Raw genomic sequence first — 27,871 nt, forward strand, 5'->3', positions numbered from 1 at the left:
ACCAGCCTCTATGACAGCCTCAGATGTTATAGCCAGGTCCATTAAAGCAGCATGCAGGTCCCTGGAGTAGTGTAGTAGTGGGTGCAGTGCACTATAAACAGATGGAGCCATGCCCATACCTCCCCCCTACCTGTTACACTTGTGGTGGAAATTGTGAGCCTTCCAAAACTCACCAGAAACTCACTGTACCCACAATATAGGTGCCCTCTTCACATATAAGGGCTATGGTAGTGGTATACAGTTGGGGGTAGCAGACAAGATAAGGGAGCAATGGTGAGATGCGTACCTGGGAGCATTTATATGAGCTCCACAGCCATGCCCTCTAGGATGCCTCACTGCTCTGCTGGGACGTCTGTGGAACTAGTCTGCTAAAATTGTTGGCCCCTCCTACATGCTAATGGCTTGATTTTCTCTGTTTTTCACTTGTGCGTGTTTTTTTTCAAAAATGACCGAAAGATAAATGCACAGCGCACAAAACCTTGTTATAAATGGTATTAAAAAAAAAAAAAAGATAGACATTTTGCTTTCTCAAAAATTGCTATTTAGATTTGGGACATTTAGCACAAAACATCCAAAGTCTGACTTAGACGTCATATCAAAAATGCCCCTCCACATAACTTTGTAAGTCTACGAGCCCTTTTACTAAGGTGCGCCGAAAAATGGGCTGCGCTAGTGTAGGCATGTGTTTTGGACGCACATAGATCCATTTTTCAGTGTGCCTATAAAAAAAAGCCTTTTTTCAATTTTTGCCAAAAATGGACGTGCAGCAAATTAAAAATTTGAGTCCATCCAATTTGGGTTTGAGACCTTACTGCCAGCCATTGACTTAGCAGTAATGTCTCACGCGGTAACCGTGCGGTAATTGTCTATGCACGTAGAATAACGAGTGCCTCCCGGTTTCTGCCATGTACCAGAAAATAAAAATTATTTTCTGACGGGCATAGCGGATGCACGTAAAAATTGAAATTATAACAAGGGCCACACAGTAGCTGGGCGGTAACTCCAAACTGACGCATGTTGGACGCACATACGCACCTACATGGCTTAGTAAAAGGGCCCCTAAGTGCTTTGAAAATAGCATCATAGTGGATCAAGGAGAAAGAAATCAATGCAGTGCATAATATAACTAAACCCAGGATGCTAGTGATTGAAACAGAAGAGGTCCATTGGGTAAGTAGAGCTGAAATAGCAGGGCACTGGAGGGGGAGTGGCTGGAGGGTAAAAGGGGAGAGCTAGAGGAGAACTTCAGAGAGAAAGGAAGGTGAAGCAGGGCACAGAATTAAAGCTAAAATGGAGGATTGAATGGCAGCTGATTGCAGAAGTGCTGCTATGTGTTTGTTCAGAAATAATCCCTCATTCTTTGCAGGCTTTCAGACCAAGTTGCCATCTCTTTAATAGAGCATCTGATTAAAGAAACTTGAAATAGTGTCAGACTTGGAAAGGGCAACAGAACCATTCCAAAGGCAAACCCCTAACCACCCAAAAAAATTCCCCCTAATGCAAAAACAAGAATATCTATTTCTGAAACTGGTACTGAATTCTGCAGGAGGACCCAGAAAACAACTTGGCTGAGAGTACCACAAACAGGGCAGATTGCAGCTGGTAGGGATAATTATGTGTATGGGGGAGGGGAGATTATTAAGCTGCATTAAGGCCTTGAGTCGCATTGATTGCCCCTAAACATGACTTAAAGGGCTCTAATAAGTACATAAGTAATGCCACACTGGGAAAAGACCAAGGGTCCATCGAGCCCAGCATCCTGTCAACGACAGCGGCCAATCCAGGCCAAGGGCACCTGGCAAGCTTCCCAAACGTGCAAACATTCTATAAATGTTATTCCTGGAATTGTCGATTTTTCCAAAGTCCATTTAGTAGTGGTTTATGGACTTGTCCTCTAGGAAACCGTCTAACCCCTTTTTAAACTTTGCTAAGCTAACCGCCTTCATCATGTTCTCCAGCAACGAATTCCAGAGTTTAATTATGCGTTGGGTGAAGAAACCTTTTCTCCAATTTGTTCTAAATTTACTACACTGTAGTTTCAGCGCATGTCCCCTAGTCCTAGTATTTTTGGAAAGCGTGAACAGACGCTTCACATCCACCTGTTCCACTCCACTCATTATTTTATATACCTCTATTATGTCTTCCCTCAGCCGTCTCTTCTCCAAGCTGAAAAGCCCTAGCCTCCTTAGTCTTTCTTCATAGGGAAGTCATCCCATCCCCGCTATCATTTTAGTCGCCCTTCTCTGCACCTTTTCCAATTCTACTATATCTTTCTTGAGATGCGGCGACCAGATTTGAACACAATACTCAAGGTGCGGTCGCACCATGGAGCGATACAACGGCATTATAACATCCTCACACCTGTTTTCCATACCTTTCCTAATAATACCCAACATTTTATTCACTTTCCTAGCCACAGCAGCACACTGAGCAGAAGGTTTCACTGTATTATCGACGACGACACCCAGATCCCTTTCTTGGTTCATAACTCCTAACGTGGAACCTTGCATGACGTAGCTATAATTTGGGTTCTTTTTTTCCACGTGCATCACCTTGCACTTGCTCACATTAAACGACATCTGCCATTTAGCCGCCCAGTCTCCCAGTCTCGTAAGGTCCTTCTGTAATTTTTCACAATCTTGTCACGAGTTAACTACTTTGAATAACTTTGTGTCATCAGCAAATTTAATTACCTCGCTAGTTACTCCCATCTCTAAATCATTTATAAATATATTAAAAAGCAGCGGTCCTAGCACAGACTGCTGAGGAGCCCCACTAACTACCCTTCTCCATTGTGAATACTGCCCATTTAACCCCACTCTCTGTTTCCTATCCTTCAACCAGTTTTTAATCCACAATAGGACATTTCCTCCTATCCCATGACCCTCCAATTTCTTCTGTAGCCTTTCATGAGGTACCTTGTCAAACGCCTTTTGAAAATCCAGATACACAATATCAACCGGCTCCCCTTTGTCCACATGTTTGTTTACTCCTTCAAAGAATTGAAGTAAATTGGTCAGGCAAGATTTCCCCACACAAAAGCCGTGCTGACTTGGTCTCAGTAATCTATGTCCTCGGATGTGCTCTGTAATTTTGTTTTTGATAATAGCCTCTACCATTTTTCCAGGCACCGACATCAGACTCACCGGCCTACAATTTCCCGGCTCTCCCCTGGAACCTTTTTAAAAAATTGGCGTTACATTGGCCACCCTGCAATCTTCCGGTATAACGCTCGATTTTAAGGATAAATTGCATATCACTAACAGTAGCTCCGCAAGCTCATTTTTCAGTTCTATCAGTACTCTAGGATGAATACCATCCAGTCCAGGACATTTGCTACTCTTCAGTTTGCTGAACTGCCCCATTACGTCCTCCAGGTTTACTGTGAAGTCAGTAAGTTTCTCCGACTCATCCGCAGCTTAGATCTCAAGTGCATAGTAATGAAATGCAAAACATGCATATGCATGTAAAGCAACTCATTATTATGTAAAAACCATAATGCAAATTGCAGTGAACACTGGGTGTTATGGCCATGAAATCACAGTAAGATAACTTTAGCCAAAAGATGAAGTTATTTTACTGTGCAGAAGGCATCGAGCCTCAAAGCTGTGGCCCAATATCCCCCATGCTGATGCTTAAAGAGACTATGGTGCTAATCCACACACCAGATGACAGTTAGGCATACAAAACCAGGTGTTCTAAACATCATAGAAACAAAACAGGAGACAACTTGCTGCAGTATCCATGCAGACAAAACAAACAGCATCAGTGATCCATGGAAGGACGAGATAGCAAAAGTTCACTCAAATGTAACTTTAATGGAAACTAGACCCGTCCCAACCTGACCATAAGTACATAAGTAATGCCACACTGGGAAAAGACCAAAGGTCCATCGAGCCCAGCATCCTGTCCACGACAGTGGCCAATCCAGGCCAAGGTTTGGAAAACTTTTGTCAGGGAGGCAGGAAGATTTGATCTAATTATTCTTCAGCACAGGAATTGCAGTATATATTGGATACTTATGCATTTACCAGAGAATATATTTGGAAACCAGTGTGACCCCTGATGAAGGTTATCTGAAAATTGGCCAGGTTGGGTCTAGCTTCCATTAAAATTATATCTGAGTGAACTTTTGCTGTGTTGTCCTTCCTTGGATCACTACTGCTGTTTGTTTTGTCTGCTTGGATACTGCAGCAGGTTGTCTCCTGTTTTGTTTCTACAGTGTTTAGAACACCTGGTTTTGCATGCCTAACTGTCATCAGTTGGGAGCCAGCATTTAAACCAGTATTTGGCAAGCACAAGCACTCACACCCAAAGTTAGGTTGCAAAATGTACACTGAGATAGTATCCTATAAAGGACACTCTGCACAGAGTTCCCATTACAGAATATTAGCTTACCAAAGATCATCCCAGCGCCTACCTTTGGACGCCAATAATTGAATCTAGCCCTTTGTTTGCAGTAAATAGCTTTTTTCACTGTTTTTCTGCAGGAATTCACAAATTTTCATGTTCTATTTTAGCACAGTTTTTGCAATCCTCCACCCCTCCCCCCCAAAAAACCTAGAATTTTATTCAGATTTAACTGTTTTACCTGAAAATGGTGTTATGAACTAGAGTTTGTGTGTATTATTTTAATACACACTGATAGCTGCTTAGTGTGAATTTGCATTGCAGCAGTTCATTAACTATTCATTGCAACAAAATGTTGCGTGGATAAACTATGCATGAAATGTTACCATCGAGGCAGGAGAAAAGTCTCACAAGTGTATTTAGTACTTAAATGAGGAAAAAAGTGAGTGCTATCACAAATAATGAACATTGGGTTTTTTTTTTTGTACCCTGTGCTTTCCGACTCATGGCAGGCTCAATGTGGCTTACATGGGGCAATGGAGGGTTAAGTGACTTGCCCAGAGTCACAAGGAGCTGCCTGTGCCTGAAGTGGGAATTGAACTCAGTTCCTCACAGCAGCGTAGCCAGACCTGCCATTTTGGGCGGGCCCCGCATTAACCTGGGTGGGCTGTTCCCAACCCCACCCCTACACAGTAATTTTAAAATATTCCCTCCCTCCCCCCCCCCCCCCCGGCATTTTCTTCTGTCTCCCTCGGCCTACCTTGGCAGCGCTTTCTCCCTTCGCCATCCCCTCCCTCTCTTCTGACGGCTCTCCCCGTCCGCGTGGTCTGTTTATTTTTAGTCCTTGAAGCACCGTTCTCCCTCCAGGACCGCACCGGCGATTCCTTTTGCCAGCGTGCGTCGTCGGGGACGGGGCCTCTCAGGCGCGTCCTGAGGTGAGATGCGCCTAAGGAGAAGCCCCGCCCCCGACCATGCATGCTGGCAGAAGGCTATCAGAATCGCCGGTGCGGTCCTGGAGGGAGAACGGCGCTTCAAGGACTAAAATTAAACAGACCACGTGGATGGGGAGAGCCAGCAGAAGAGGCAGGAAAAGATGGCTTGGGTTGGGGCTTGTTAGGGTGGGCGCTGGGCGGGCCTGAAGGAAAAGTGGCTACGCCCCTGGTTCCTCAGTACCATAGTCCACCACCCTAACCACTAGGCCACTCCTCATTCTCCATGTTAGTAAGCAAAATGCAATTTGGAAAGTTTTTCTCTGTTTACTACTTTTCCCTCAAGGATTTCAAAGCAGAAGTGTGAGGGACAGTCTTCACAGAACAGCTAAACATCTAAGTCAATCGAAAGCAGAATAGTCCCACAATTCAGCCCAAGTAGTTTCACACTTCAACCCCAAATTCCTCAAACAGGATGTAAATTAAGCTTCTTATAGCTATGTGGGAGCATTATCCAATTATGCATAATTATGGAGTTTAGGTGATTGAATCAGAAGTTTGGAAAATTTATTGTCCCAGAGCAATACAATACCTTCATAATTGCAGTCTATTTTTTGGCAGCAGAAAATGTTGGCTTTTACTGAGAGCATCTCTGGTTATGAGTAGCAGCTTGGGCTATTTTTGGACTGCCTTTGGGTGCAACTTGGGCTGGGAAATTTCTTCCCATTTGGAAGCACTGTCCTTGTGAAAAAAAGCAGGTAGCATGGAATAAACTGCACCAGTAGACATCAGACCAGGCTGCTGAATCCCTGCCCTTCCCTCTCCCCTCATCCCAGCACCCCTTCCCCTTTGAGTGTGTATATGGTCTGTGAAGTGCAGCTGATTCAAGAACTCCTGCCTGTATGTAGACCACAAAGCAAAAAGATGTGAAAAGCAGAGTTTTGACCATTCGCCCACTTCCGTTTTCCTGAAACAAAAAAATACAGTTTACACTTTAAATCTGAAAGCCCCCTCCCCCTCATTTGTTCTTTACAGCACAGACAAGTTTCACACTGCTTTCTCTCTTTTTGCATATTTAAATGGGTTTTAAAAGAATGTGAGAAGCACTGACATTTTATCTGTTCCAGAATGGAAACTTTGAATTGCAGGCCATCAGTAGCTCCAATCTGCCCACAAAAGGACAACACGCGATAACACAAGACAAAATATTAACAGCTCTTGGTACTTTAAACATGTGAGCCAGCTATTTTCCATCTATCAAAGGGCCAGAAGGAGGAAGCAACCTCTGCTACTCAAGAGAGGTAGAAAGTTCAGTCTTTTTCTCAAGAGTCTCAATGCAGAAGTTGAGGGACAAAATCATAAAGCGTCATCATTGATCAGAACGGATGGGGTATACCTGAAACAGAAACGGATGACTCTTTTCTGCACCAGGAAATGAATTGGATGAATTGCTTTGTGGGTAAAAGCTGTTCAACACCCAAGAAGTCAGCATGACAAAATCCTCACTGGATGATTTACCGTGGTGGCAAAAGCTGTTCAACTCCAATGAAGTCAATGTTTCTTGAACAGAAGGCTTAGATGGTGGTCAGACCAATAATGCCATGACTTTGACAGATGCTGTTACATACAACGCAGAAGGGGTGGCATTTTCACTTTATTAAATGTAAGCTTACACACTTTTTTTTTACATGGAAGCTTGACATCATTCATGTTTTATTCATTTGTTAATCATTCTGGTTTTGGCGCCATTTAACCTTCATTCACAGCAGGGGGTGTGAGTCTTAATACAAGTGAAAGTGTATTTTTTATAGTGTTTGCTTGACATTGAAAAGCTGTGAAAGCCTTTTTTTTCACCAGCTATTTATTTAATCAGGTATGCCTTTTTGTTCAGCAATCTGTTTTTGAAATACATTGGTTTTCTCATCTATTGTATTTTGGTTTATGTAGTTATATTCAGATATTTAATGCGTTTAAGGTCCCATGCATATGCATCCTAGTTTTGTGTATCCCTCATTTATTTATTTATTTATTTATTTATTTGTTGCATGTGTATCCCACATTTTCCCACCTATTTGCAGGCTCAATGTGGCTTACATTGTACCGTAAAGGCGTTCGCCAATTCCGGTAAAAACAAATACACAGTGATGTTGAGGTAGAATGAAGTTCGTGTGGGACAGACTCATAGGGAATCGTAGAGGGGACGGGTTGTGCTGTATCCATTACGTGCTTTGATTTTGTAGTGTTGCAGGGTTCAGATGTTTAAGTTGGATTGGGAGGGTATGCCTTTATGAACAGTGAGTTTTTAATGATTTCTGGAAGTTTAGGTGGTTACACGTTGTTTTCACGGCTTTTGGTAATCCGTTCCATAGTTGTGTACTTATGTAGGAAAAGCTGGATGCATAAGTTGATTTGTATTTGAGTCCTTTGCAGCTTGGGTAGTGGAGGTTTAGGTATGTTTGTGTTGACCTGGTTGTGTTTCTGATTGGCAGGTCTATAAGGTCTATCATGTATCCCGGGGCCATTCCGTAGATAATTTTATGAACCAGGGTGCAGATTTTGAAAGCGTTACATTCTTTGATAGGTAACCAGTGCAGTTTCTCTCGGAGGGGTATGGCGCTTTCGAATCACGTTTTTCCAAATATGAGTCTGGCTGCTGTGTTTTGGGTGGTCTGAAGTTTCTTTATGAGTTCTTTACATTCTGCATAAATTCCATTGCAATAATCTAAGTGGCTTAGTACCATTGACTGTATCAGGTTGCGAAATGTTTCCCTCTAGAAGAATGGTTTCACGCGTTTGAGTTTCCACATAGAGAGGAACATTTTCTTTGTTGAAGATTTCACTTGGCTCTCTAGTGTTAGGTTACAGTCGATTGTAACGCTGAGGATTTTCAGGCTATCTGAGATGGGGAGGGTGTAGTCTGGGGTGCTTATTGTTGTGGGGTTGTTTATGTTGTATTGGGATAAGAGGGTGAGACAGTGTGTTTTTTATCATGTAGATAAAGAAAGAGAGTCTATGCCATTTGATTTTATTTTGTATAGCAAATATTATTATTATTATCATTGTTTTTATTTATGCTTAACCTTGTGGTTTTTAACCTTGTATTTGAATTTTTTATTGTTTTTTTTGCATTATTATTCTCAGCTGTAGCATCCAGTATTAATAAGGTTTACATTGGTTATTTATGTATTTTAGACCCCTGAGGCAGGCAATCTTTCTGCTAAAACATGACCATGTCATGCCAACAGCATTTTATTGTTTCTGCTGATAGGAATAGAGATCGCTGGTTCCAGAAAATGTTTCTGTCTCCTCACTGTGGGCCTCTTTTACAAAGCCATGCTACCGATTCCCAGTGCGGCAAATGAGAGGAAGCCCATTCAATTCCTATGGGCTTCCTCTCATTTGCCTTGTGGGAATTGGTAGTGCGGCTTTGTAAAAGAAGCCCTTTGTTATCTTTTATTTTCATTGTGAGGTTTTTATCCTCTCTACTGTTCATTTGTTCTTCCATCCAAGGGACCAACGATGACCTTCAAACCCAGGTATAATGTGCTGAGTTTCCCAGAAGACCATCTGAAGACTTTTACAAAATCCGCCACTTCTGGAAGAAGATGATATGTCTCAGGACAACCTGATAGATAGATGGACAGAATTTACTATGCTAAAGAAAAATATAGTGCATAATGAAATATACTATCCACCAGATTCTAACTATCATGCCTAGCAATCTGCGCTGAAATCCAAGCGTACTTTATAACAACACGTAAATTAATTGGCTTAACAAGCCAATTAGCATTTTTAACAGTACTTAACAAGCAATAATGAGCACTAATTGGCAATAATTAGAATTTACTCACACAACTCATTAAGAGTACACTCAGCACCTTAATTCTAATGCATGGAGCCAAAAAGGGGCATGGTTATGGGCAAGGAAATGGGTGTTTCATGGGCATTCCAAAATTTACGCGCACTGTTATAGAATATGGCCCTCTGCACCTAAATCTACGTACCAGTATTTACACCACATCTTCCTTGGTTTAAATGGATGCATGTGATTCTAGGCATTGGGATATCAACTAAGCATATTCTATATACTGCACCTGAATCTAGGCACCATTTATAGAATACGCTTAGGCGGAAATTTATTCCACACAGATTTTTCAGGTGCCATATCTAGCCCTATATGACCATTGTAGATTGTTGTCAAGCTAAGTTTATCCCAAAGGGTCTTAGGATTAATAAGGATCCAAAAATGTTTTTCGATAACCAAGAGTTTTTAGGCCAATGGTGTGTGATTCGTAATAAATATTAACTCGATTTAATGATTTTAATTGCTGTAACATCAAAAAGTGTGAAATAATTAAAACTGAACTTGATGTAAAACTGAATGATTTGAAACAATGTGACATGAATTTTGCCATATTTCTCAGGAACATAATTAAAAAACTGATGATTTTAGGAAACATTTGAGGAAAATGAAAAGGAAGAAGTTTAAGAGAGATAAGGATGACTATAATAAAAGGAATGTGTACAGATGGGCAAAAGCTAAACCAGTTAATAATTTTAAGTCCTATAAAAGATATCAGAATAGAATAGGGAATGTCTTGTAGCTTCTCCGCAGGTAATTGATAAGAATTCCACCATCACCCCCTCTCCAACAGGAGAAGTTAAAACTAGGGGCAATGAGATAGAAGAAGGAAGAAAGAAAAGAATTCAAAATGACTCTGAGGATGTTTTTTCCACCCCTCTGAGTAGCCCCACACTAACTCCTATCCTTGGTCCAGCTAAAAGAATTTTTTTAAAAGAAAAGATATCGGAACAGAATGAACCAAGAAGGCACTTATACAGCACCAACTCCTACAACCAGAGAGGGAGGTTTTCAATGAGAGGCAGGGAGATAAGCAGAGGGTACTATCCCAGGAGCATGTGGAGATAGAGATTCCTATATTTAATCTATCTAAATATGCATGAAGTGAAACAGAGATAGAAGTTTTTTTTAAGACTGATCTTATATACCCACTGATAAATATGATCACTTCAAAATGTGTATTGATGTGTATAAATTTATTAGGAAATTGCAAATTACACATTTTTTTCAAGATAAACCCAACACTGTTGACTTCTCAATCATTAAAGGAGAATCCAAATGGATTCATCCAGGAGAAATGGGTCCACTAATATATGCCTTCAACAAGTGCGTACTACAAGATATCAAAAACTTGGAGATCATGATGAAACAAAGATTTTTCAATATGAAAAAAGAAGAGATTACAGCCATTAATGCACTTGCTCACAATCACAACATAGTCATCAAGGGGTGGAATCATGGTGATGTATTGTACATCTTATGTTAAGGAGATCGAGAGACAGATATTGGATAAAGAATATAATTTATCACTGGAAGAAGATCCCACAGATGCTTTGACAAAGGAAATCAAAGAAGTGGTTGACTTCACTTTAAAGGCTGGATATATCGTACAGAAAGAAAGCACATATTTATTAGTTGAACATCCTGTGGCAGCCACCATTTATATACTTCCGAAGATCCACAAGTTTACCACTGATCCTCTGGGAAGACTGATCATTTCAGCAAATGGTTCCCTTTTGGAGCCCCTTTCCATCTTTGTGGACTTTTTCCTCATACCATTTGTTCCCAAGATTAAATCATGAAGAGACAGTCCCTGCTCAACAGAGCTTACAATCTAATTAGGACAAACAGGACAAACAAGAGATAAGGGAATATTAAAGTGAGGATGATAAAATAAGGGTTCTGAACAAGTGAATAAGGGTTAGGAGTTAAAAGCAGCATCAAAAAGGTGGGCTTTTAGCTTAGATTTGAAGACAGCCAGAGATGGAGCTTGACGTAACAGCTCAGGAAGTCTATTCCAGGCATATGGTGCAGCAAGATAAAAGGAACAGAGTCTGGAGTTAGCAGTGGAGGAGAAGGATGCAGATAAGAGAGATTTACCCAGTGAACGGAGTTCCCAGGGAGGAATGTAGGGAGAGATGAGAGTGGAGAGGTACTGAGGAGCTGCAAAGTGAATGCACTTATAGGTCAATAAGAGGAGTTTGAACTGTATGCGGAAATGGGATAGGAAGCCAGTGAAGTGACTTGAGGAGAGGGCTAATATGAGCATAACAACTCTGGCGGAATATTAGTCGTGCAGCAGAATTTTGAACAGATTCAAGAGGAGAGAGATGGCTAAGTGGGAGACCTGTGAGAAGCAAGTTGCAATAGTCTAAGTGAGAGGTGATAAGAGCGTGGATGAGGGTTCTGGTAGTGTGCTCAGAAAGGAAAGGGCGAATTTTGCTGATATTAAAAAGAAAGAAACGACAGGTTTTAGCAGTCTGTTGAATATGTGCAGAGAAGGAGAGGGAGGAGTCGAAGATGACCCCAAGGTTACGAGCTGATGAGACAGGAAGGATGAGAGTGTTATCCCAGAAATAGAGAATGGGGGGAGGAGGAGAGGTTGGTTTAGGGGGAAAGATAAGAAGCTCAGTCATGTTTAGTTTCAGATGACGCTGAGACATCCAGGCAGCAATGTCAGACAGGCAGGCTGATACTTTGGCCTGGATTTTGGCTGAGATTTCTGGTGTGGAGAGGTAGATCTGGGAGTCATCAGCATAAAGATGATACTGAAAACCATGGGATGAGATCAGAGTACCAAGGGAAGAAGTATAGATGGAGAAGAGAAGAGGTCCCAGGACAGATCCCTGAGGTACACCAACTGACAGTGGGATAGAAGTAGAAGAGGATCCACTAGAGTATACACTAAAGGTACGCAGGAAAGAACAGAGCCCTGAAATCCAAGTGAGGACAGCGTATCAAGGAGTAGGCTGTGATCAACAGTGTCAAAAGCAGCAGATAGATCGAGAAGGATGAGGATAGAATAGAGACCTTTGGATCTGGCTAGGAACAGATCATTGCAGACTTTAGCAAGCGCTGTTTCAGTTGAATGAAGGGAGCGAAAGCCAGATTGAAGTGGATCAAGAATAGCTTGAGATGAAAGAAAGTCAAGGCAACGGCAGTGAATGGCACGTTCAAGTATCTTGCATAGGAAAGGGAGGAGGGAGATGGGGCGATAGTTAGAAGGACAGGTAGGGTCCAATGAAGGTTTTTTAAGGAGTGGTGTGACTACGGCATGTTTGAAGGCATCAGGAACAGTCGCAGTGGACAATGAAAGATTGAGGATATGACAGATAAATGGGACGACAGTAGGAGAGATAGTGTTAAGTAGATGGGTGGGAATAGGATCAGAGGAACAGGTAGTTAGTTTTGAGGAGGAAAGAAGATGTGTAGTTCCCTCTTCAGTGATTTCAGAAAAGGAAGAAAAGGAGGCAGGGGTTGGAGGGTTGAGAGAATGGACTAAGGGAAGGAGAGGTGGAGGTGACCTGGTTGAGAATTCAAGTTTAATCTTGTGAACCTTATCATGAAAGAAATCAGACAGAGTCTGGGGGGAAAGTGAAGAAGGGGGTTGGAGGTGAAGGCACTTTGAGGAGAGAGTTCAGTGTGGCAAAGAGACGATGAGGGTTTGAGCCAAGAGAATTAGTCAACTGGATGTAATAGTCCTGTTTGGCAAGTAAAAGAGCAGACTGGAAGGAGGTCAGCAAGAATTTGAAATGTATGAAGTCAGCATGGGCACAGGATTTCAGTCAAAGGTGTTTCCATTAGCTTACTCACCACTGAGGTCAGACTGACAGGTCTGTAATTCCAAACCTCCTCCTTACTTCCACTCTTGTGCAAAGGAACCACATCCGCCCTTCTCCAGTCCACCGGGACCACTCCAGTTTCTAAAGAAGCATTGAAAAGGTCCGTCAGCTGAGCCAACAGAACTTCTCCAAGTTCCTTAAACACCCTCGGATGTATCCCAACTGGCTCCATTGCTCTGTCTACTTTTAGGTTGGCAAGCTCCTCACGAACACAGTCCTCCATAAACGGGTCTTGGTCTACCATACATCCATCCCCTTTAGCCTTTGTTTTCTGCAGCCCTACCTCCTGTCTTTCATTCGTGAACACAGAGCTAAAATAATTGTTAAGCAGTTCAGCTTTATCCTTATTATCTTCCACATATTTCTTTCCCTCAGCTTTGAGCCTCACAATGCTATTATGGCACTTCCTCTTGTCACTTACATATCTGAAAAAGGTCTTATCCTCCAATTTTACTGTATTAGCTATCTTTTCCTCCATTTGCCGCTTCTCTTTCCTGATAGCTTTTCCAGCTTATCTTCGCTTATTTAGGTATTCTCTCTTATCATCTTTCTGAGTTGTCTTATAACGTGCGAAGGCTAGCCTCCTTACCCTTATCTTTTCAGCTACTACATTTGAGTACCAGAGAGGCCTTTATTTCCTCTTACTTTTATGTAATTTTATAACATAAAGGTTAGTTGCCTTTAATATAGCTCCTTTCAGTCTTGTCCATTACTGTTCTACCTCCTTCAGCTATTCCCATCCCGCTAACTGTTCCTTGAGAAATTCCCCCATCTTGGCAAAGTTAGTTCCTTTGAAATCCAGGACCTTCAATCTAGAATGAGCCCTCTTATTGAACCATACCATACAATGATCACCAGATGCCAAATGGTCTGCCACCTTGACATAAGAAATGTACTCTCCATTCTGAGTGGAGAAGTGGCCTAGTGGTTAGGGTGGTGGACTTTGGTCCTGAGGAACTGAGTTCAATTCCCACTTCAGGCACAGGCAGCTCCTTGTGATTCTGGGCAAGTCACTTAACCCTCCATTGCCCCATGTAAGCCACATTGAGCCTGCCATGAGTGGGAAAGCACTGGGTACAAATGTAACAAAAATAAAAAAATAAGTACCAGGTCCAGAATAGCTCCATCCCATGTCAGTTCCATTACCCACTGCCAGAACAATTCTTCCTGTAGGAAATCTAAGATCTCTTTGCTTCTAGACAACCCCACAGCCAGGACACCCGAATCAACATCTGGCATATTGAAGTCATGTATCAGTAGTACTTTCCCCTTTCCTAGCTATCAATTAAGTCCCTGTCCAGTTCCTCCGACTGTGAGGGTGGTCTGTATATCACTCCGATATAGATACATTTTCCTTTCCCTCTTTCCAGTTTAACTCACAGCGCTTCTTCCATATCCCACATGTCCTGCAGTTCTGTCACTTGGATATCATTCTTAGCATATAATGCCACACCTCCACCCTTTTTTCCTACTCTGTCCTTCCTGAGTAGATTATAGCCAGGTATAGCAACACCCAGTCATGGTTCTCTGTGAACCACATCTCCGTGACTGCCACTAAATCCAAGTCTGCTTCCATCATTGTAGCCTCAAGATCTAGAAGTTTGTTTCCCATACTACAGGCATTGGTATACAAGGCTCTCCAGATTTTACTGTTTTTATTCTCTTCTATAGAGGCACTAGGTGAACTGGAATAAAGTGTTTTATGAATGAGACAAAGAATTTTGAACCAGGATCGGAATTTTATTGGAAGCCAGTAAAGAGATGATAGGAGAGGAGATACAGAATCAAACCTTCAAGAAAGCAGGTGGCCACATTCTGTAAGGTCTGTAATAGGTGACATTGAGAAGCAAAGAGTCCTGCATAGACCACATTGGAGTAGTCAAGATGGGATATGAAAAAAGCTTGGATTAAGATCAGGAAAGCCAAGAATTTAGAGATACATACGGAGAGAGAAGAATCCACACTGAAGAACAGCAGACACCTGAGGACAAAAAGAAAGAGCAGAATCAAAGATAACACTCAGGTACTTAAAAGATTTAACAGTAGGAATTGGGGAATCAAATGGAACATGGACCATGGAAGGGGTAGAAACTGGGCCAGAAATTTAACAGGTGACAGTCTTAAAAGGTATTCAATACAAGGCAATTGTCGGAGAGCCAAAGAGAAACAGTGGCTAAACAAGACTGAAGAAGGTTAAGATCAGGCTGAAAAGGAGTGGTAGGAAAGAGCAGGAGGATATCATCAGCATAAATGAAGATTTTTATATTGAAATTCTGAATCAGTGTGGCAAAAGGTCTAAGGAAAATATTGAAAGGAGGGGCGAAAGTATAAAACCCTGAGGGACACCACAGAAGAGGGTGATATCACCAGATGAAGACATAGGCATAGAGACTGAAAAAGAGCACACAGAAAGAAAAGAGGCAAACCATGAGAGAACAGTACCCAAAAGTCCAATAGAGACAAGACAAGACATAAGAAGGGAGTGATCCACAAGATCAAAAACAGAGGAAAGTTCCAAGGAAACAAGAAGAGTGATGTTACCTGCATCAAGAGTAGAATGAAGTTCACTCAAAAGTGCTACTATCATGGTTTCAGTACTATGACTAGTACAAAAGACTGTTTGGTTTGGGAGAAGAATGGACAAGTCGTTAATCCTGGTGGTAAGTTGATTGAAAACAACACGTCCAATGATTTTAGATAAAATCCAAACCTTTAATTCCTTGGGATGCCCTTGTTAGAGGTAGAATGAACACCATCTGTCTGTACTACCAGGTTAAACAGGGTGAGAAAATACACTTATGATTTTACCAGCCTGTACCCTTTTGTAAAAAAAATTAAAGAATATCTGGCAGGTCACCCATTAATCATTTATGAAAATTTTGGCCCCCTTCTCTGATTATTTTGGGCTTATAAAAAAGTCAAGGCGTACCCTCCATCTGGGCTTTATTCCCTGTGTTTCCTGTCAGAATGCATGGAAGCTCATGTTTCGTTGTGTTGCACATGTGCTAATACAGGCCAGCAGGAGAAATGTGCTCACAGTGACAGTGAGACAGCCCTAGTGGGAACTTGGTGTACCATGGAAATGGAAATTGCTATCACTAAAGGGTACATGGCTGATGAAATCTATGAGGTCTGGCATTTTGAACAAGCACCTACTCATCTCTGCAGAATACATAAACATGCACCTGTGTCAAAAGCAGGAAGCATTGGAGTTTCTACAATGATGAACTGATGCTGAACAACAAAACAGATACACAGATGATTTGTCAGAAAGAAGGTGTGCTTTTACATGCTGATCAGGTTAATGTGAACCCTGCAAGATGACAAATTGCAAAACTGTTCTTAAACTCATTGTGGGAAAAGTTTGGTCAAAGAACAAATCTACCTAAATTGAGCACTGTGAAAGACCCCAATGAGCTGTACATGTACCTGTTTTCCACTGATTATGCCATGTCATCATGCGATCCTATAGACTAGAGGTTTTCAACCCAGTCCTCAGGACACACCCAGCCAGTCTGAGTTTTCAGGATCTCCCCACTGAATTCAATTGGGATATTCTGAAACCCCTGACTGGCTTGGTGTGCCCTGAAGACTGGGTGGAAAACACTGTTTTAGACAATGGCACAGCATGCATCACCGCTTTACAACAGTGTTGTCTTTACCACGACACAGACGCTGTGATTTTTATGATCAAGGAGGGTGAGTGGAATCTACCCTTGGGAAATTATTTAGGTGAATTAATGGGTGAGATCCCTAAGGGTAAACATATCACAGAGTTTGCCTCAGTCAGTCCCAAAATATATGACGACAAATCATCCAATGGGAGACCCACCTGAAGATAAAAGGATTCACACTTAACAGTGATAACTGTGAGAAGATACAGTTTTGTAGTCTAATTGAGCTAGTTTTGGATTACAATCCACATGTGCCACTGGCTGAACAGAAAAACATAATTATTCAGCAAAAAGGGATTGTCAAGAACAAAGGCCATTGGCTCATAGAGAGCTACATTCTTAAAATAATTCAAAGAGCTGTCTGTGACAAAAGAGTTTTGACCCATGATTTTAACACTCTGCCATATGGCTGATAACATAATATAACATAACATTTATTCTTATAGCCCACAATACCTCGCAGTTCGATGCGGGTTACAAAAGGAAAAGAGACCGAACAATTCAGGAAATACAATATTATACAAATAGCAAAATGTACCTATAACAATCAATTCTTATTAAAACTCCGAAACAAAATATGTCTTTAACAAACGCCTAAAATGAATGTAACTTGATGCTTGCGTTAATAAAGGAGAAATATCTTTTCCCAATTTAGCAGCTTGATAAGCTAATAAAGAATCAATCATTTTCTTCTGAAATTTACCCTTTAAAAATGGGAAGGAAAACAAATACATTTACCCTTTAAAGATGGGAAGGAAAACAAATATTTTAAACAAACATTGCACTCTGGATTTGACAGAACAAAACAATTTACCAAATATTTTATTTATTTATTGCATTTGTACCCCACATTTTCCCACCTATTTGCAGGCTCAATGTGGCTTACAGAGGTCTGTTATGGTATTGCCATTCCAGGGTGTCAGATACAATTCTTGATGCAAAGAGATTGAGGATGGAAAGAAGTACTAAGAAAGTAGATATACATAAAAAGAAGACTTTCGGATTGGGATGGATTGGTGAGGTGGTATAGTTAAGCTATGGGTCCTCTTTGTAGGCTTTATTGAAGAAATACATCTTCAGGGATTTACGAAAGTTAGCTATTTCGTCGATTGTTTTCAGATCAGCTGGTAGTGCGTTCCACAACTGCGTACTCATGTAGGAGAAGGAGGATGCATGTATAAGCTTGTATTTTAGACCTTTGCAGCTGGGGAAGTGTAGGTTAAGAAATTTTCGGGTTCATCTTTTGGCATTTCTGGGAGGCAGGTCCACGAGGTTTAGCATGTAGGTCGGGGCGTCTCCGTGGATGATTTTGTGTACGATCGTACAGATCTTAAACGTGGTTCATTCCTTAAGTGGGAGCCAGTGAAGTTTCTCTCTTAAGGGTTTTGCGCTTTCAAATTTTGGTTTTCCAAATATGAGTCTGGCGGCGGTATTTTGGGCTGTTTGGAGTTTCTTGATGGTCTGTTCTTTGCAGCTAGCATACAGTGTGTTGCAGTAATCCAGATGACTTAGTACCATTGATTGTACCAGGATACGAAAGATGGATCTTGGGAAGATAGGTTTTACTCTTTTGAGTTTCCACATGGAGTGGAACATCTTTTTCGTAGAGTTCTTCACGTGGGTTTCGAGTGTGAGGTTTCGATCAATGGTAACTCCAAGAATTTTCAAATTGTTTGAGACAGGACGAGAAAAGTTTGGAGTGGTTATAGTGGTGAAGTTGCTTATATTATGCTGTGAGGTGAGTACAAGGCATTGTGTTTTTTCTGCATTCAGTTTTAATTGGAATGCATCCACCCAAGAGTGCATGATGTGGAGGCTTTGGTTAATCTCGTTGGTGATTTTGTTTAGATCATGTTTAAATGGGATATAGATCGTGACATCATCTACATATATGTAGGAGTTAAGATTTTGATTAGCTAGTAATTTGGCTAAGGGTATCATCATCAGATTGAAGAGGGTGGGTGAGAGGGGGGATCCTTGGGGTACTCCACATTCGGGTGACCATGGGGCTGATGGAGCTAATCCATACAATATTTTATACATCATACAGGTCAATTTAAAATTAACCCAGGCTGCCAGTGGTAATCAATGAACTTTTGAATAATAAAATGTTAAATGATCAGAACGTTTCAGAGAATAAATCAATCTCAATGCACTATTTTGAATCATCTGCAGTTTTTGCATTAATACTTGGGAACATCCCAAATAAATAATGTTACAATAATCTAGGGAGCTTAATAATAGAGCCTGGACCACCAACCGAAATGGTTGACTTCAAAATATTTACGAATATATCGCAATTTACGCATCAGAAAAAAAGCTTTCTGGATAACCTTATTAACTTGAAGCTCCAAGGTACCTGCTGAATAAAAAAACACTACTAGAATCTTCACAGAAGGGGAGAAAACATACTTTCATTTATTAATTATAATTAATTATAATGTGAGATTCCTTGGGCTCATTGGAGCCTGTAATCAACAACTGATCTGTTAGACCGAGCAACCCTTGTATAAAGAATTGTTTTGTAACTATTTTGTCATTTTAGAAAGAAAAAATGTTGGTTTGCTTACCTGTAACTCTTTTTCCGGTCAATAAAAAATGTTCAGTAGAGATGAAATGCAGAAACTGTCATACTTCCTACTTCCCTTCCTGTATGGGTGGAGTGGAGTTGCTGCTGGGGTCCTTATGGTAACTGGTCTTTGGCAAGAAGGTGGGGGGGTTGGCTTGCCTGGACATGTCTTGAATGAGCTGTGTGAGGGTAGAAGGAGGGGCAGCTATTCAAAGTTTTCATTCTGAAACAGATGCAATGCTAGTGCTTGTCTCGTTCTTTTAAAAACCTTTTATAAATCCAAAAAGAGAGAAAGCAGAATGAAATCTGTCTGTGACATAATGAACAAATGAGGGGCTTTTGGACTTAAAGTGCAAAATGTATTTTTTTTTGTTTCATGAAAAAGGAGGTGGGGGAAATGGGAAAAACTCTGCTTTTTACATCTTTTTGCTTTGTGATCTGCATACCAGCAGGAGTTCCTGAATCAACTGTATTTCACAGACTGTACCACACTGAAAGGAGCAAGGGTGCTGGGATAAGGGGAGAGGGAAGGGCAGGGCTTGGGCAGGCTGGTCTGATGATGGCTAGTGCAGTTTATTCCATGCTGCCTACTTTTTTCACAAGGAGAGGGGATGTGGGGGGGATTATGGGGAGAGGGAAGAGGGAGGTCTGTGGGCTATGCTTCTGATGAGGAGGTGGTCACTGAGAAATATAGTCAGATGCGCGATTGGTTAAACAAAAGCTTTTTCAGACAAGGCATGTCCTTTTGCTTCTGAGAGATAATGAACCATGAGGTTCTCAAATGGCTAGGGGGCTGAAAGCACTGCTTAAAAAAGCCTTTTAAAGACAGTTACACAAACTTTTGCTGGTTCAAGTACGGCTGTTCTGCTTTTTCTCACAAAGAGGGAGCTGGGGATTTTAGCTGTAATGGACATCTTCCTGCAAAAACAGGGTGCTGAAGAAAAAAAAACAAACAGGGAGTGAATGGATTTTTTTAAAAACAGTTTAAGGCCTCGGAAAAACAAACGGCAGAGAGGAAAGCTTGAAACATTCACTACTCACCACCATCTTGAAAAATGGGCATGGTCTGGGCAGAGAGAGTTATGATGTCTTTCCATTATGTGCTAAAAGGGGTGGGGCTTGGGGCAAGGCTGTGCAAACAGAGGTGGGGTTTGGGGGCAGGATTATACAAAAAGGCCATGGTTTGAGGAGGAATTATTCAAGGGGGTAGAGCTTATACGGGGCTGTGATGTCATGTCAAAAGGGGTGGGGTGGGGTAGAGGTAGGGTGAGGGCAGGGTTTGGGTGGAGAGTGGGTATGACTTGAGTGGATCCTCAATTCTGATTGGCTAACAACCTAGAACTGGGTGTGGCATCTATCAAAATCAATTTGACAAAATGTATGTAACATACTACTCACACACTAATCATAAAGCATTAGCTGAATAATGCAGAAATGCCCCCTCTCCACCCATCAGTACATCAATGTCCCAATGCTAAGAATATTATAAGAATATTATAATGCACATTATCCCCCAGATTCTAGATATGGCACCTAAAATTGTGTGTGCAAATTTGGGTGTGCGCTCAATTTGAACATGCAATTTGAGTAACGAGTCAACTAGCAATAATTGGGTGCTAACAAGCAATTATTGGTTAATTGGCTCTAATCAGGATTTGCATGTGCATCTTGCTATGCTCTATTCTGTAAAGGTGTGCAGGAACTGAAAAGGGGGTATAGCCATGGAAGGGACATGGGCGGGTCAGGGGTGTTCACTACCGATGCACACAGTATTACAGAATTCGAATGATCTGCGCCTAATTTACATTTCAAGATTTACACAGGTTTCCGTTGGTGTACATCTTCGTACCCAAAGATGGGCATGGGTCCTGGTGCTACGCACTATTCTATAAAAGGTGCCCAACTCGAAGCGTCATTTATAGAATAGCACTCAGCGTGCATTTTTTTCAGTGCCCAAATTTGGGTGCCATTTACTGAATCTAGTCCTATTTATACTCTCAGTGGTGACTCGTTTCATAAAAGAATACTCTCAGTATCTCATGACTCGCCTCACTCGTCATTGGGCTATTATAGTTTTGCTATTTGTAACTTCCTCATCATATAAAAATTCCTTACTGTATTTATTTTTTAATTGTATTTTTAAGAATATGTAAGAAATATGACATCTTTTATTTTTCTATCAACTGTCAAGGGACCAGCAACTGACATGGTCCATATTTCATGGTCACTGCCTTGGGGAGTTGGTCCCCTTTTACTTGCTGCCACCATCCTTCACTCACCTTATGGGTAAGGGTAATGGGATTTGATATACTGCCTTTCTGTAGTACAATCAAAGTGGTTAACATTTTTATTATACACAGGTACTTTCTCTATCCCTAGTGGGCTCACAATCTAAGTTTTTCTACCTGGTGAAATGAAGGGTTAAGTGACTTGCCCAGAGTCACAAGAAGTTACAGTGGGAATTAAACCCAGTTCTTCAGGTTCTCCACCCACTGCGCTAACCATTAGGCTACTCCTCCACTCCAATTATTCTTTTCAAGACATATTAGCTGAGTATTGAGGGCAATGAAGAAACTCGACAGAGACCATATTCAGCATTCACAGCATGTTTTTTGTAACCTTGTGCGTATGCCAAATGTAATGAGTGCAACTGATTGCATTATTATTGCTCTTTCTCCACCGTCACATAGAGAAAAGACATATCACAATAGGAAGCATTTCTATCTTCCAAATGTTCACATATGAAGATGCAGAATATTGTTTCCAAGTTTGCCAGATGCTCTGATGACTCCTACATCCTCTCCCAGTCAACACATGGATGAAATTTCACAGAAGGGAAGTACAGTGAAGGGTGGCTGCTAGGTAAGCTGGAAATTGTACAGCTTTCAATTTCCAAGCTCTGTATGGCAGGCATTTATCATAGTAACATATTACTCACCTTCGCACTGCATCTCAGGTTTAGACAAAATTCCACATAAAAAAAGGATTATAACAAAGAATGGTATGCACAGGAAGCTGAGTTAATGTACAGCAAGCTCTATATAGTAATCACATATCGTTAACATAATGATATTCACTGTATGCAGTGCTGCATTGTTTATAAAAACAAGTTCTATATAACTATTTAGGGTATTAATGTTACATTATTCTTCATTTTTTTGCTAGGAGAGGCAGGATATGGCTGTTAACACCCCTAGTTGCACCACAGACAGAGACCATAATGAGGCACACACCATCACCAGGGTGGTCAGTGACAGGGCCGCCGAGAGACTGGGCCGGGCCCGGAGCAAAGCCGCCCCCAGGGCCCTGCCCCCCCCCCCCCCCCCCGAGGTCATCATCATAGCCACCCCACTCCGTCCACCACCGGGCCGGGCCCCCCTGAATTAAAATCATAGCGCCTCACCTCGACCGCCGCCAGACTCATATTTGGAAAACCAAAATTTGAAAGCGCAAAACCCTTAAGAGAGAAACTCCACTGGCTCCCACAAGGAACGAACCACGTTTAAGATCTGCAGACTGCCGCTGCTGCGCTTCTTTCACACGGAGTGAGGTCGAGGTGAGGTGCTAAGATTTTAATTCAGGGGGGCCCAGCCTGGTGGTGGACAGAGGGGTCAGGTGGAAGGGACTACAGCGCTGGGCCCCCCTTAGAGGCCCGGGCCCGGGGAATTTTGTCCCCCCTGCCCCCCCCCCCTCTCGGCAGCCCTGGTCAGTGAAGGGATATTTAGGGCTCTGAAAAACCATTTCAGATGCCTGGACTTATCTGGCTGTACATTACACTATAACACTCATTTTCAAAGCAGATGAACATCTCAAAATGGCCAAAAAAAAAATGTCCATCTGCCAAAGAACATCCAAATCACGATTTTTGAAAGGCAGAATTTGGATGTCCTACACTGAAGTTTGTCCAAACAGTGAGGGTGTGGGCATGATTAGGGTAGGACAAGGGAAGGCCTAAATTTAGGATATCCAACAGCTATAACTCAACGGGAAGAAACATCCAAGTCAAAAAAAACAAGGGTGTCCTAGGTTACACCTGTTTCAATCACGTCCAGGGTATAAAAAGGTACCCTGATTGAGTAGCAGATCACTGGAGGGATTAAGGCATAACCTCTCCTTAATCCCCCAGTGCTTACTGTCCCTCTCCCTCATTCCTGAAAGTGACACTGGAAAGGGAAACTAAGCTCCCTGACAACATCAGGTATTATGAACATTCTGAACATAGCAGCAAACAGGTCTGAAGGGTAGCCTAGTGGTTAGCGCAGTGGACTGTAAATCAAGAGACCCAGGTTACAATTCCATTTCAAGTCTCTTTTTTTTTAACTTTTAAACTGTGAGTCCTCCAAAAACAGAGATATATCTACTGTACCTAAATATTAAAGATACCTGCAAGCTAGAGGGCTATTGAGGTGATATACATTCAGGAATAGTAGGTATTTCCCTGTCTCATTTAAAATAACAGAGTTGCAGTGGAATATGAACCTGGGTGCCCTGGATTAAAATCCACTGCACTGACCACTAGGCTGCCCCGTTGCTCTGTGAGGACATCTGTACAAATGTTGCCAGACAGATGTCTTTGTCCCTGTGTTCTTTGGCATTCATAATTTGAACTCTATTTTGTAAAATGGCTGATCATTTTGGACGTTCTCACATATTTTCAAATAGGAAACCCCAACATTTTTCCTGTTTGAATTAGAAAATGGCTGTGAGATATGGATGGGTTTTTTTTTTTGGACATTATGAGCTGACGTCCCAGTTCTGACTTGGACATTCTTTTGAAAATGCCCCTCCATGTGACTAAGAAAGTAGCTAACCCATTTATGCTCCACAATATTGCTCTACAGTTTGGCATGCTGAATGATATGGATCCTAACCTGGAGCCTGAACCCATGTGCCCACCCCTATCAAAACTGATGACCCATCTAGGGCTTCTCACTAAAATCCCATAAACTTAATCTATGAATAAACTTCCCAAGAGTGCCCAAGGACCACATTATCACCCCTTGGATCCATGAATAAGTCATTTCAGTGGCACCTTCTCCCCTAAAAATGAACAAAACCCTTTGACAGCATTCTCCTAATCAATGAATTAAGTTCTTCTGGAGACCCAATTTGGTTTTCAGGATATGCACAATGAACATGTATGAGAGATTTCTATGCACTCTCACCATTGTATGCAAATCTGTGTGGAGAGGTGCATTGCTGCAAATATCCTGAAACACAGACTGATTAGAGTATCCTCCAGAATCAGCTTGCGAAACAACATCTGGCACATACCACTGACTAATGGTAAGTCCCTCAAGCACATGTTCACCAGCCTCTAAACAACTTTGTGCTCCAGGATCGGCTTGAGAAACAGTATCTGGGATATAGCATTGGCCAATGATAAGTCCCTTAAGGGCATGTTCGCCAACCTCTATACTACTACTACTACTATTTAGCATTTCTATAGCGCTACAAGGCGTACGCAGCGCTGACGGTTAGTTACAGTATTCTGTAAATTAAGTGTGTAAATTTCCCCACCTATACCCCCCACACACACCCCTCCCCTGTGAATGCCCCCTTACATTTACACACAAACCCCCAGATTCTATATAACACTTATAGAGATTGGCGACAATATCAGTGTAGATTCTATAACTGCATATGTAACTTAACAAGTCAATCGGCATTTTTAATAGCACTTAACAAGCAATAATGAGCACTAACTGGCACTGATTAGAATTTAGATGCACAAATTGCTAAGTGTATTCTATGACGATGTGCGCCAAATGTTTAATGTGTGCATGCAAACGTGGTTATGGGTATTTCGTGGGCATTCTGAAATTTACACGCCTAGTTACAGAATATGGCCCAGTGTGCCTAACTCTACACGCTGGTATTTACACCACATTTTCAAAGGTGCAAATGGATGTACATAGATTTAGGCACTGTAATATCAACTAAGCATATTCTATACTCGACACCTAAATCTAGGCAATGATTACAGAATACGCTTAGTCGGCACTGATTTCAGCGCCGATTTTTTAGGTGCCATATATAAAATCTCCCCCTAAGATGGAAATTCTATAAATGGGTTGAAAATTTGGCGCCAATAAAAATCAGTGCTCAATGCTATTCTATAAAGAGGACTCCGAGATGAGTGCTCTTTATAGAATAGCGTTGAGTGCCAAATTCTGCACTCAACTTTGGGCATAAGGACTGATGCCAGCTGAAACCTGGTGTAAATCCTGATGCAGAAGTTGGGCGTAGATCCTCGCTATTCTGTAACACTACGCACATCTTTTCTGAATGCTCCTGACCCGCCCATGCCCCTCCCTTGTTCACGCCCTTTTTGAGTTGTGCATGATCCATTTTAGGCACCCATTGTTACAGAATAGTGTGCAAATCATAGTTAGTGCCAATTAAATATTTGTTAATTCCAATCATTAAATCATTAGAGCCCACTAATTATGTTGCATTTAGACTCTGGGATCCACGCCCAAATTCGGGCAACCTTTACAGAATCCAAGGGAACTTTATTTGAGTGTGTAAATAAAGACTAGCAATTAGGCACACCGTTGTCATTTATGTGCATAAGTGGATGGCATTATTCTATAAATTTAAGCAAGCAAATGGTGCTTAAATTTAGGTGACCTATTATGGAATTAGGGAGATATAGCATGCACCTTCTTCATGCTAATTTTTAGATTGGAAGAACATGACTTTTCACCTGTGCTAATGCTTTACTGAATTAGCAGACAACATGGAGTTTGGTTAGCTGCCCCAACAGACGTGATGGATAATGAACAGAAAATAGGTAGATAGAGATAAATAATTTGACTTATCTCTGCAATAAAAAGATTCTGCTGGACTACAGGGAGAAAGAATGGTCGGGATAGCAAAGGGATACATGATTCCAATACACAGCACATTTATCTCTGCTGTGCTAGGCCAGTCAGGACTGAACATGATATAACAGGCTGGGCTCAGAGAGGGTCTATCAGATAGTGTTGAGCTGAGCTGTTGGAACAGGCTTCGAGCCCTGCAATAATTCTGGGGAAACACCATACCTATGAAGTCATCTCACACATAAAATGTTTTTTTAATAATTTATTTACCAGAAATCCACCAGCCACCATAGGACTATGCCTGCTACCCCACTACAATACTAAAGACAGCAAAAAGATTTCATCTGTGACTCAGCTAAATGAGGAGAGGAAAAGATCTTGCTTTCCGATATACTTCTTTTTAACGACCATATAAAAATATAGATGACTATCATATACCACATTTTTTTATTTACCACCTCTACAAAACAAAAAAAAAAGAAAAAACACTGCAATATATAACAATAAGTAGAAGCACTTACCGAAAGCCGGCATGGAACTTGTACATTCTAGGCCCCCCTGGCCCGGCAAAGATGTTATCCTTTTTCAGGGACACATAGCTGATCAAGGATAAAATAAGCAAAGCAACGCTTAGCATAACCAAACCCAAGATGCTGGCAATGCGGACCATTTTGCAAATTCTCATCCCTGGGAAGAATAAAAGTGAGTGAAACAAACGAAAAAGGTCCATTTCGGTGCATACAGCTGAAACTGCAGGCAGAAAGTTGGGGGGGGGGGGAGGAACAGATGTAGAGGGTGGGAGGGTGGAAGGGGTAAAGAGGTGAAATCCCCGATCGAGGAAGAAAGAATTAAAGATAAAATGGAGGGTTGAATGGTAGTGCTGAAATGGCAGCTGATTGCACTAGTGCAGCAGCATCTTTGATCAGATGCTCTCTCATTCTCCACAGGCTTTCAGACCGAGCCGCCATCTCTTTAATGAAGGCTCTTGGATTAGTGTCGGAGCTTGGGAGGGGCAACAGAAGAATTCCAGAAGCGAAATGCAATGCAAATGTAACACAAAGAAAACAAACAAACAAAACGCAAAGGTGAAGCTGGTGTTGAACTGTGCTGGAGCACCAGACGCAGCATCCAGCATCAGCAAACAAAGCAGAAGAGAGCAGCAGTGCACAAACAGGTTAGATCGGAGCTGGCAGGGACACTTAAGCAGCAGCTTCTGTCCCTGCAGCAGAAAGCAAGGACGAGAAATAGCCAAGTTTAAATACCTGATCTTCTGAAGGGCTACCACCCCCTCCCTCTCCCACCCCTGTGCACAACAACGGATAAACTCTCTCACACGGTGCAGATGCTGCACCCCCACCCCTAGGATGGGGAGAGGCGTATGGTGCTTCCCGAGGGTCAAAAACAAAGACAAAACTAGAAGAGGGCTAAATAAGTAGCCAATTGTCTCCCTGGAAATAGGGTTGCCATAAGACATGGAGGTTGTTCTTCAATGCATTCTAGCAAATATCACAGACTTACCAACCAAACCAACTATCCTGCACTGAGGAAGAATTCTTACGTGCTATGTATGTTGGCAGATTCAAGCCAATTGTTGCTTATGAAAAATACACAAGCAGCTGCAGATCATATCAAATAAAAACTCTGGTGTACTAACTGGCACTGTTTTCTGTGCAATAATTAGCCTTTTTTTCACACACTATTCTTCTGGACGGATTTACATGCAAATAAAGCCCATTAAAATTTGCTACAGAGTTTTTGCAAAACCCCCCACAACCCTATAGCAGGTTGAGTTGTGTCTCTCCCTCCCTCCACCCCCGA

General features: G+C 41.7%; 1 protein-coding gene across 1 annotated transcript in view; it reads right to left on the reverse strand.

The window, feature by feature from the left end:
• Nucleotides 1-27,354, reverse strand: part of ST8SIA3 (ST8 alpha-N-acetyl-neuraminide alpha-2,8-sialyltransferase 3) — a 40,530-nt gene extending 13,176 nt beyond the window's left edge. Inside the window, exons 1-2 of the mRNA XM_030192079.1 lie at nucleotides 27,316-27,354; nucleotides 26,575-26,740 (exon numbers count right to left, since the gene is read on the reverse strand). Of these exons, the coding sequence (XP_030047939.1) occupies nucleotides 26,575-26,738 (164 nt within the window). The 5' untranslated portion in view covers nucleotides 26,739-26,740; nucleotides 27,316-27,354. The remainder of the gene's footprint in view (nucleotides 1-26,574; nucleotides 26,741-27,315) is intronic.
• Nucleotides 27,355-27,871: the final 517 nt, after the last annotated feature.

The sequence above is a fragment of the Microcaecilia unicolor genome, chromosome 2 (assembly GCF_901765095.1).
Source record: "Microcaecilia unicolor chromosome 2, aMicUni1.1, whole genome shotgun sequence".
In the NCBI taxonomy this organism is placed as follows: Eukaryota; Metazoa; Chordata; class Amphibia; order Gymnophiona; family Siphonopidae; genus Microcaecilia; species Microcaecilia unicolor.